Genomic DNA, 12,270 nt, shown 5'->3' with positions numbered 1-12,270 from the left:
TCAAAACTCATCTCCAACTATAGAAGCCTCAGTTTCTTATTTTACAACCGATATAATTTTATAACTGCATTTATCTTTAAAATTTAGATGTTCCTTGTGAATTTAATCATTATCCAAGTAGAAAGGTAAACACATGCTACAAAGTGAGTTTGTTGATGTGGGGTTTCTACTTTGAAAACCTGAGGAGAAAGCAAGGGGAGGGGGGGGGGGTAATCTCAGACAGGGCCAGACAAGGTGTTAAGGGGGAATAGTCTCAGATGGGGTTAGACAGGGTGTTAAGGGGCGATAGTCCCAGACAGACTGTTTGGGGGGGGGAGGGGCGTTGTCCCAAACAGGATCAGGCAGGTTGTTAAGGGGGGGGAGGGGGGGAAGAGATATCTGGACAAGAGGAAGTAGAAAGATATAGACTTGTGTTCTATTTCCTTGCTATCGTACACCAAGATGCCAATTAAAACTGGAATCATGTTTCACAAGGTGTCATAGACTTTTCAACTAAACTTCATTCAAATAATGGATAAAACAGTTTTATCAAATTACAAGAGCATGGTATTTATTTTGTTGATTGCATTCAATAGATTTCAGAGGATGACAATTCTCTAAAGAATTCACATTTATAGAATGTCCTTTTAAGATAGCTATTTTAGTTACCTTCACTTAAAATTAATGAATTGTTGAAAGCAGCATGGCACAAGGCCGTCCAATTGAATATAAAATGTAGGCACATTATTTATTAAAAGTAGCAGTTTATTCTTACCAGGATTCCCAGTGCTTTCAGTATATTTAGTTTGCAGATAGGGCAAGTACAGTGTTCATTTAACCAAGGATCAACACACTGTTTGTGGAAGACATGCCTGAAAAATTCACAATATAATTAATTTAAAAATTGGTCAACTACATTTGTACAAGTACCAGAATATAGACACACAACTATTTTAACTTCACTTCAAAGATGGTTAACAATGAGGCAAACAAATATTTTAACTGGGCAACCAGAACACCAAGTCATTCACATAGACGCTGAAGAGACCACTGTGGCTAGATTCCAGAGCATAAAGCAAACAGCAGCATCTGTGTTGGGAAAGGAATGGTTGACGTTTCAGCCTCCTTCATTCTACGGAAAACAAACCCCAGCCTTATACAGTCACTTCCTATAACTAAAGTTCTCCAGTTCAGTCAACATAATAGAACATAAAACAGTACAACACAGAAGCAGGGCCTTTGGCCCACAATGTCTGTGCCAAACACAATGTCAAGACTAACTCTGATCATCCTGCACATGATCCCTATCCCATCACTCCCTGCATATCCATGTGTCTATCGAGAACTCTTTAAAACACCAATATCATATCTGTTTCTACCACCACTCCTGGCAATACATTCCAGACACCACTCACTACGTCTGTGTAAAAAGACTTGCTCTGCACATCTCCTTAAATCTTTGTCCCTCTCATTTTAAGACTATGCCCTCCGGTATTTGAAATTTCCACTGTGAAAAAATGGTTCAGACTGTCCACACTACATATGCCCCTCAAAATATTATATACTTCTATCAGCTCTCCCCGCAATCTTCGGCGTTCTATCTTCGTGAATCTACTCTGACTACAAAGATGCCCTCATTGCTGCAAAATCTGCCTACCTCTCCTCCATATTCACCGATCCCTGCCTAAACCACAGAACCCTCTTCTCCACAGTGGGCAACGTCCTCAAGCCTCGAGCCAACACTCTCCCTACCTCTACTCCGGTTCTCTGCAACTCATTCCTCCACTTTTTCGCTGATAAAATCAGCACCATCTATCAATCTTTATCCCCTGTACCCAACTCCCCAGCATCTACTCCACTACCTACCAAGGCCCTTCCTTTCAACATCTCCACTGACCTCCTTACCCCTCCTCCACACTGCTTCCTCTCCCAGTTTGACCTGGTCACCCCTCATCAGCTCTTCCAAACCCACTACCTGCTCCCTCGACCCTCTCCCCACTCCCCTGCTGAAGTCCTGCCTCCCCGTTCTCTGCCCCTACCTCACTAATCTCTTCAACTCCTCATTGTCCCAAGGAGTTGTCCCCTCCGCTTTCAAAACTGCTGCTGTTACACCAATCTTAAAGAAACCTGGTCTTGATCCCTCCTCTCTCATTAACTACCGCCCAATCTCAAACCTCCCTTCTTTCAAAAACCCTGGAGCGTATCGTTGCGTCGCAACTTCATTCCCACCTCCTTGCGTATAACCTACTTGAACCCCTCCAATCTGGCTTTCGCCCCCTCCATAGCACAGAAACTGCTCTCCTCAAAGTCCTCAACGACCTCCTCACCTCTGCTGACACTGGTTCCCTCAACATCCTCATCCTCCTCGACCTGAGCGCAGCCTTCGATACAGTGAACCATAACATCCTGCTCACCAGACTCAAAGACCTCGGCATTGAAGGCTCTGCATTCAGCTGGCTCCGTTCCTACCTTTCCAACAGATCCCACTTCATCTCTCGCCAACCACACCTCTGCTACAGCCACAGTCACTCAAGGCGTTCCCCAAGGCTCCGTACTCGGCCCCCTCCTCTTCATCATCTACATCCTCCCCCTTGGTCAGATACTCCGCCACTTCAACCTGGACTTCCACTGTTACGCTGATGACACCCAGATCTACCTCGGCACCAAATCCCCCCACAATCCCCCCCTCTCCCATATCAACTCCTGTTTGTCAGCTATAAAAACCTGGATGCAACATAATTTCCTCAAACTCAACAGCGATAAGACAGAATTCCTCCTCATAGGCTCCAAAGCCACACTCAGCAAAATCAATAACCCCACTCTCACCATCGACGGCACCACTGTCTCCCCATCTCCCCAGGCCCGCAACCTTGGCGTGATCTTTGATTCCACCCTCTCCCTTGAGCCTCACATCCGCCATGTCATTAAAACCTCCTTCTTTCATCTCCGCAACATCGCCAAACTCAGGCCCTCTCTCACACCTCCCGCTGCTGAAAGACTCATCCATGCCTTCATCTCCTCCCGACTGGACTACTGCAACTCACTTCTCCTTGGCATCAGCTCCACCTACATCAACCGACTCCAACTGGTCCAGAACGCAGCCGCCTGACTCATCACCCGCACCAAATCCTGGCATCACATCACTCCAGTCCTCAAACAACTTCACTGGCTTCACATCTCCCACCGGATCAACTACAAAATCCTGATCCTCACCTACAAAGCCCTCCACCATCTGGCCCCCCCATATCTCACTGACCTCCTCTCCCCCTACCAACCCTCACGGTCCCTCAGATCCACATCAGCCGGTCTCCTCTCCATCCACAAGTCCAACCTCCGCAGTTTTGGGGACAGAGCCTTCTCCAGGGCAGCTCCCAGGCTCTGGAACTCCCTCCCCCAACTGATCCGCAATTCCGTGTCCCTCACCATCTTCCAGTCCCGCCTCAAGACCCATCTCTTCACCTCTGCCTATCCTTAGCCCCACGTCCCCCTCCCTTTTCATCTGTGCACTAATTGCCTCATATTGTGTTTTGTATTGAATTCTGTCTTTACTTTGTGTACTAGTCATGTCTCTCCTATTTATTTCATTCCCCTTGCATGTTTTTCCTCTACCTGCTAAATTTTTGTACGGTGTCCTTGAGACTCTTGAAAGGCGCCCATAAATAAAATTTATTATTATTATTATAATTACAACGCAACAACATTCTTCCTACAATATGATGACTAGGACGCAGAACGTATTTATTGATAGGGGTTTCAGAGAGGTAGTCACGCTACAGGTTCAGTTAGACAGAGAGGTGACTGTCAGGAGAGGAAGTGCAGGAGTTACATGTGACTATTCCCCTCTCAAATAATTTCAATAATACCAATTTCAATAATTAAACTTCGGGGTTTGAGAAGTGGCCTTGTAGACAAAAGCAACAATAGCAGCCAGGTCAGTCTTGGTGCCACTGATCAGAAAGCATAGGATTAACGTGAGATTTGCTAGCGTTACTCAGGAGGGATTAAACTAGTATGGTGGAGGAGTGGGAACTGGAGCAGTAAGTCCGCAGGTGGAGTTACTGAAGATAAGGCGGAGGTTCGATCAGATAGACCTAATGAACAGGTGGGACCGACAGTATTATGGGCAAAGCAGATGAGCTTCGAGCCTGGATTAGTACATGGAATTACAATGTTGTGGACATTACTAAACTTGGCTGAGAGAAAATGGACACAATATGCTGGAGTAACTCCGTGGGTCAGGCAGCCTCTTTGGAGAACATGGATAGGTGACATTTCAGGAAGAAGGGTCCCGACCCAATACGTCACATTCCTTTTCTCCAAAGATGCTGCCTGACCCACTGAGCTACACCAGCATTTTGTGTCTATCTTTGGTATAAACCAGCACTGCAGTTCCTTCCTGCACATTTTGGCTGAAAGAAGGGCAGAACTGGCTACTCAATGTTCCAGGGTACAGATGTTTTATATGTGATAGAGAGGGATGGAAAAGAGGTGGGGAAGGTGCACTACTGATAAAGGAGAATGTCATAGTTTACTTAGAAAAGAAATTTTGGAGGACTTATCTAGCGAGGCCATATGGATAGAACTCAGGAAAAACATAGATGCAATTCCAATGACAGTGATATACCATATACATCACAGGAACAGATATACAGGCAGATCATGGAAATAAATAAAAACAGTTGTGGTGTGTGATATCAACTCCTTTAACATTTACTGAGACTTTATGAGTGCCAGACGTTTAAATGGAGCAGAGTCTGCGAGGTGCATCTAGGAAGATTTCTGAAAACAATACGTAGAATAAGTATCTTCAACTGGGAATCAGCCTGGACCGGTGATTGAAGTTTCAGTGTGGGAACATTTTGGGAATAGTGATCATAATTCCATGTTTTAAGATAGCTATGGATAAAAATATGACTGGTCCATGGGTGAATGTACTACATTGGGGGCATGCTAATTACAACAGTACTAGTCAGGAAATGTGGGGGTAGATTGGAAGAGGCTGTTTGAAAGTAAATCCACATCTGACATGGGAGTTTTGTTTAAAGGCTAATTGATCAGAATGCAGGACCAGCATGCTCCTATGAGGGTGAAAGGCGTGGGAACTTGGATGACAGGAGATGCCGTAAGTTTAGTTAAAAAGGAAAGGGAAACGTGTGATGTTCAGGAAGCTGAAAAAGGAAACGTGAAGCCCACCAACCACAATCGGTCTGAAGGAGGGTCCGGACCAGACACAATGTGCTGGAGTGCATTGGTGACATTGGTGAAGAGGAGTCCCAGCCCGAAACGGCACCTAACCATGTTCTCCAGAGATGCTGCCTGACCCTCCGAGTTACTCCTGCACTTTGTGTCTTTCTTAAATAAATTCCTAATGGATTTACGTTGATCTTACGTCCCAACGATATTTCATAACCTATTTTTGCCCTCCTAAATTCTTAATTTCTTACTTACATCCTCCATATTCCTCAAGGGAATACCTTGATCCCAGATGTCTATTACTGCCTAATGCTTCCTTTTTTTAATCTGATCAAACATAGAAAAGTACAGCACAAGAACAGGCCCTTCAGCCCACAATGTCTGTATATGATGCCAACTCTTAATTACCTGCAAATAATCCATATTCCTCCATTCCCTGCACATCCATATGCTTATCCACGTTTCTTAAATGCTACTATTATATCTGCTTCAATTACCATCCCTGATAGCACGTTTCAGGCACTCACCACCGTAAAAAAATTGCCATACATAATTCCTTTAATCTGCCTTAAAGCTATGCCTTTTAGTATTTGAAGCCGTGCTGCCGGGGGTGGTGGTGGGGGCAGATACAATAGTGGCATTTAAGAGGCTTTGAGAAATGCACATGGATATCTCAGGCCGATGAGATTAGTTTAGCTTGGCATCATGTTCGGCATGGATATTGTGGGCCGAAGGGCCTGTTCCTGTGCTGACTGTTCTATATTCTATCCCTCCATATTCATGTGCTATCTAAAAGAACCACAATCGGCACTATTGCATCTGCTTCCGCCACACCTGGCAGAGCGTTCCACGCACCTTATTCGTGATCTTATCTTTGTTTACACTGCCTACATATTTAGCTTACTATATTTTCCAACTTCCACCTTTGTTTCTGTCTTTCTTATTTACTGTAGCAGAAAGAGGCCATTTAGACAATATGCTGGTTCAAAGCAGACCAATCCCATCAGTCCCATTCCTTTTTCTTTGTTCTCTGTAACCTTGAAATTTATTTTCACTCACATGCTTTTCAAATGCCCTTTTTAAAAAACGAGTTACATGCACTAGCTGTATAAGATAAGAACAAGTATATATTTGGAGTAACTTTTTGCAGTCTTTTCCGCTCCGGGATATTCAAGTTGCCGAACCAGGCCACGATGCAACCAGTCAGTATGCTCTCTACTGTGCACCTGTAGAAGTTCAAGAGAATCCTCTGTGACATACCGAATCTCTGTAATCTTCTCACCCCCGAAGGATCTTCTGACGTCGGCCTCTGTGACTGTAATACCATCAGGGTGAAAATGGGGGCTCGGGAAGGCACATCAGTGTTCTCCCTATCAAAGCGTGCGTAGAATGCATTGAGCTCATCAGGGAGTGATGCTTCGCTGTCATTTGAGCTGCCTCCTGATTTTGCCTTGTAAGAGGTGATGGCATTCAAGCCATGCCACAGTTGCCGAACATCGGCCTCATCCTCCAGCTTATAGCAGAAGTTTCCTTTGGCCTTTTTGACGGCCTTGTCAAGGTCGTATCTGGACTTCTTATAGACCTCTGCGTCACCGGACCTGAATGCCCGGGATCTGGTCTTATGCAGAATGTGGATCTCATGGTTCATCCAAGGCTTCTGGTTAGGAAACACTCAGAAGGTTTTTGTTGGAACACAGTCCTCCACACATTTCCTTATGAAGTCTGTAACGACTGTGGCGAATTCATTCAGGTCCATTGCCAAGTCCTTGAACATTGCCCAGTCTACAGACTCCAATCAGTCCTGTAGTTGCTCCTCTGCCTCCCAATGCAGCACTGGAGATCTGGGTTCAATCCCAAATACGGGTGCTGTCTGCACAGAGTTTGTATGTTCTCCCCGTGACCTGCGTAGGTTTTCTCCTAGATCTTCTGATGAAACAACAGTTAGTCTGCACTATATCTGGATGGGATGGTCTAGAGTGCTGCATATATGCTCTTCAGTAGTTTTGCTGCTCAGTTCAACATTAGAGCAAGATGGAAATATGACAGGACAAAGGAAATAAAATAATAGCAAATGATTTTTAGTAAAGGAGATCATACCAGTATTTAACCCTAGACACAAAATGCCTGAGTAACTCAGCAGGACAGGCAGCATCTCTGGAGAGGTGACGTTTCAGGTTGAGACCCTTCTTCAGACTGATGTCAGTGGAGAGCGATACATAGAGAAGGAACGCAAGGTGTGAAAACAGGACAAAGGAAATGGAGATCAAGGAAAATGTGGAATAGATCATTGTTAGCTGGGAGAATGTAACGACAAAGCAAACAGAGATAAAATGTAGTCGGAGACAGTAAGGTTAGTTGGAGAGCTGGGAAGGGGGAGGATATGTAGAGAGAGGGAAAGCAAGGGTTACTTTAAGTTAAAGAAGTCGATGTTCATACCGCTGGTGTGTAATCTGTCCAAGTGAAATATGAGGTGCTGCTCCTCCAATTTGCGCTGGGCCTCACTCTGACAATGGAGGAGGCCCAGGACAGAAAGGTCAGTGTGGGAATGAGAGGAGGGGTTAAAGTGTTTAGCAACCTCTCTTTAATATATTTAACCTGTTATTAATTAAAATATTTAACTCTTTCAGCCTACCCTTCAAGTTGCATCAAGTTAGATCTTTGATAAGGTAAAAAAAAAAAATCATCAGATAAATATGTAAATAAATATTTAGCTCCGACTGAACGATTGGTGTAACTTGATAGTGGAGGGAGATGTACTTTGAATGAGATCACTTCCATCAATAACATGTAAATATATTTGAATTTGTAATACAATAAGGCTTTGAGTAAAGGTCATAATGCTGATAGAATTACTAAAACACAGGATGGATGCGCATAAACATATTCATTCCCTGGAGGGAGAAAGACAACTCAACATTGATTTTTTTAACAATTTATTTTTGAAATTGAATTTTAGGAACTTGCTTATTTTTAATCAGGGCAATAAAAAAAACCCAGTAAACATGAAGTGTCTTATAATTCGAGTGTTATAAAAAATAAAGAATGGCCAGATGTGAAAAAACAATCGCCATTCTCAGTTTTTTTATATTTTAGGTGTTCAATTGTATGGTATGATGCAGCAGCAGGTAGTGCTATAACTTGGATTCAATTCTAATCTCACATGTGGAGTTTGCACATTCTCTCCATAAGCAGATAGGACTGTGCTGGGTTCTCCAGTTTCCTCCCACATCCCAAAGTTGTGCTGGTAGGATAATTGGCTGCTAATAACTACCTCTTAATTATAAGTGGCAAAAATGAATCAATTGGGGAAGATGTTGGTGGACATGCAATGGAAAATAAATATTAGGTTATATGAGAAAAGGGGGAAAGTGTACTGATAGGATTGTACTACTTGGAACCAGCATGGCATTGATGGGTACAATGGGTGTTCCTTTTTGTGATATGTATGTGATTTATTACAATTTTACTACTATTTTCAGTGCCCGACCTCCTTCTTGAACTATAGACAGCACACACTACTCCAGCTGATAACCAGAGATTTGTAAATGCTTGGTTCTACGTTTAATTGCCACATGAACTTGTTTTGCCATCTAAAATGTATGAACACCAATCCCCAGATCCCTCTGATATTGCACCACACACAATAGGCATATTTATTTTAATACGCCATTCAAAGTGGGTCACTTCACCTCGATCAACGGTAACTTGCGTCTGTCATGTCTGCTCATTTCACCCTGTCTCTGTTCACCAACATGTGCAGTTACCCTGTTCACTACATTGCCAAGAATTATATTGTCAATAAACCTCAAGCCTGTATATCCTGTGCTCAAGTCTTGGACACTTACGTATAATCACAGAAGTAATGATGCAAACACTGACCCATGGCAGTCAATAAACATCCTTTCATCATTACTTTCTTATTCCCTAAACAATCTATCCTCTTCTATTTGGCAGCTCCTGTTTCAAGGATGACTTACTTGCTCTCCAGTTCTGTGGGTCTGAGGTGATGAGGCGAATGTGAGATTCACTTAATTTGTCACAGGCATGGAAGGAAGTGCTTGACGGACTGAGTGGGTAGAATGAAGGGTGCCGAGCTCCTTCCATCGTTTATGCTGGGCTTTAGTGTGGTCTACCACAAAGACTTGAAGTTTTCAGTAGACACAAGGAATTGCAGATGCTGGTTTACACAAAAAGTGCTGGAGGAACTCAGCGGGTCAGGCAGAATCCCTGGAGAACATGAACAGGTGACATTTTTCGGGTCTGAAGAAGGGACCCATCCCGGCCCCATTCCTGCACCATAGCGTCTTTACTGGAGCTGAGGGACGCTGCAGGTGGCCGGCGGAGGGCTCCAACTGGACACAATTTTCAGAGGAACTGGAAGTGGCCCGGAGTCGGAGATTTCGCCAAACGGAGAGCGGAGAGTCCGATCCCGGTGGAGAGCGTCCAGCGCCCACTGTGAGTCCCAAACGCACTGCCATCGCAATGCCCCGCAGCTCCAGCCCCTTCCCCTCTGCCCCCCTCTCGCTAGCTCCTGCTCCCTCCCCTGTGATACCCCCCTTTCCCCATGGCTCTTCCCCTGTCTTTTCTCCGAGCCCTCCCCCCCCGCCTCCAACCCTACATCCCCCCCCAACGTCCAAGCGGCCGTAGCTACTGGTGTTTCTGGGCTGAGCCAAGGATCCGAGGCCTGGCTCTAAGGGCGCCGACGGCTAATGCTCCTCCGAGCACAACAAGAAGGCAGAGGTGCGGCAACCTTGAGATCCTGGGGAGGGGAGGAGGGAGTGTGGGGGAGGAGAGGGGATAGAGGGAGAGGAGGAGGGGAGTAGAGGAGGTAGGGAGTGTGGAATAGAGGTAGAGGAGGGCAGTGAGGGAGGTGAGGAGGGATAGTGGGGGCGATAGTGGGAGGTGAGGAGTGGGTGGTGGGGGATAGAGGGAAAGGAGGGGGGTAGGGAGGGGAGAAGAGTTATGGAGGAAGGGAGTGACAGAGTAGGGGAAAGGAGAGGGAGAGAGAGATTGGGGAGGGGAGGAGGAGAGGGGAAAGAAGAGTGAGGGTGAAGAGGAGGGGGAGAGAGTGCTACGGATGAGGGGAAACGAGCTCCGTTTGTGCAGTTGGGGGTTATGGGTGAGTGGTGGAATATTACGTTGAGGGACCAAGCCTCCTATGTGACCGACCCAGCGGGTCCCACTTAGTCTAGTGTATATAGATAGATATGTAGATATAGATATATTCGGATGAGAATGTAGAGGATTGATTAGCAAGTTTACAATCAACACAAAAAATTGTGGAGTGATAGATAACTCAGAAGTTTGTTTAAAGATACAGCGGGACATAGATCAGCTGAAAGAACACTGACAAACAGAACATAATCCAGACAAATACAAGGTAATGCACTTTGAGATGCCAAATTCTGTTACTACATGTAGGGTAAGTGGTAAAGACCTGAGGGGTACTAATGTACAATGAGTTGTTAGGGTGCAAGTAAATAAGCTGTCTGAAACTGGTGGACCAGGATGGATAGGGTCGTGACAGAGCATTTAATATGCTTGCTTTCATAGGCAGAGGCTATGAGTTGGCATGTCATGTTGCAGCTGTGTAAAACATTCGTTACGCCACACTTAGGAGTACTGTGAACACTGTTACAGGAAGGATGTGGTAACTTAAAAATGCAGAAGATATTCACCAGGATGTTGCTTAGAATGGTGGGCTAGAGGAAAGACTAGATAAGCTGGGTGTATTCTTACTGGAATATACAGTAGGAGGCTAAGTGGTTGTTTTACAGAGGTTTATAAAATTAAAGGCAGTGTCTAGAATTTTACAGAGGTTTATAAACATTAGAGGCAAAATCTAGAATTTATATAACATTAGAGGCAGAGTCTAGAATTAGAGGGCACAGGTTTAAGGTGAGGACACGTGAAGAGACAGTTTTTCCACACAGAGGGTGGTGAATATTTGGTATGAGTTGCCAGAGGTAGTGGAGCACTCAGTAGACATTTGGACAGGTATTTTGATAGCAATGGGTTAGAGGGATAAAAGCCTATTGAAGGCAATTGGGATTAACACACGTAGTTATCACAGACGGTTATGGCCGATGAAAAGTCCTGTGTCGTATGTTTGTATAATTCTACGATTTACCCAAGGTATAGTCCTTGGCTCAAAGATCTTTAGCTGCGTAATCAATGACCTTTGTTCTTCTTCTTCTTCTTGCATGTGGCGTGCACAGCCTAAAGTTGTAGGACAACTTGTTCTATTTAATCTTATTTGATTGTGCACGCCGGGTTGATTGCATTGGTCGAAACAGGGCGGACCACGTGAAGGTTGCAATCTTCCACCCCAATGACCTTTGTTCCATCGAGCTCAGAAGCACAGATTTTCTCTGATGATTGTACAATATTCACTATCATTTTAAGAATCTTATAAAATTAAACAGTTCATGTGTGGAGGCAGAAGGACCTAGACAGCATTCACGTCACACAAGGGCCAGCCCATGACCGTCTCCAGCATGACAGTTTCAAATCATTTACCCTTGACATTCAATGGAATTCCCATCATTGAGTTCTTGCACTAAAACATTTTGGGTTGGGAGTGGGGAGATGGAGAAGAGAAAGAAAGAGGCTGGAGAGGAGTGTGAAATCACCACAGACCGGAAACGCAAGTGGAGCAGGCATACAAATACTCTAAAACTAACGCCAGGTTAAAGGGTGGATACACCGCGATGTCAGATTCGTACCCGACTTCCCATAACCTTTCCAGCAACTACAAGACACAGGTCAGGGGTCTGCAGGACAATCTCCATTTGTCTGGATTAATTCAAGTGTAATAGAAAAACAAAGAGCTTAACAGTAACCAAGGCCAAGCAGACAGTTTGACTGACTTCCATCCATCATCCTAAACATTCATTCCCCGCCACCACCACAGGTAAACCATGGATGCAATATGTACATCATCTACAAAATGCATTGCAGTCACTTGCCTTGTTTCACAGGCATTGTCAGACTACCCATGTGACTGCTCCCCCCCAAGTGCACGCACACCAGGCCCATCCCCTGTAGATTGCCCTCTAAATCCTATTCCATTCAGATTTGGAAATATATCACTGTTCC

General features: G+C 44.7%; 1 protein-coding gene across 5 annotated transcripts in view; it reads right to left on the bottom strand.

The window, feature by feature from the left end:
• The window catches only part of rnf130 (ring finger protein 130), a 111,817-nt gene that overhangs the window by 24,398 nt on the left and 75,149 nt on the right, over positions 1 to 12,270 (bottom strand). For all 5 annotated transcript variants that reach the window (XM_033029714.1, XM_033029713.1, XM_033029715.1 and 2 more), the window contains exon 7: positions 755 to 851. In XM_033029714.1, coding sequence (XP_032885605.1) covers positions 755 to 851 — 97 coding nt within the window. The remainder of the gene's footprint in view (positions 1 to 754; positions 852 to 12,270) is intronic.

This window comes from Amblyraja radiata, chromosome 11 (genome assembly GCF_010909765.2).
Source record: "Amblyraja radiata isolate CabotCenter1 chromosome 11, sAmbRad1.1.pri, whole genome shotgun sequence".
NCBI classification, from domain to species: domain Eukaryota; kingdom Metazoa; phylum Chordata; class Chondrichthyes; order Rajiformes; family Rajidae; genus Amblyraja; species Amblyraja radiata.
Note: the sequence above shows the minus strand (reverse complement) of the source record. Positions and strands in the feature narration are given on the sequence as shown.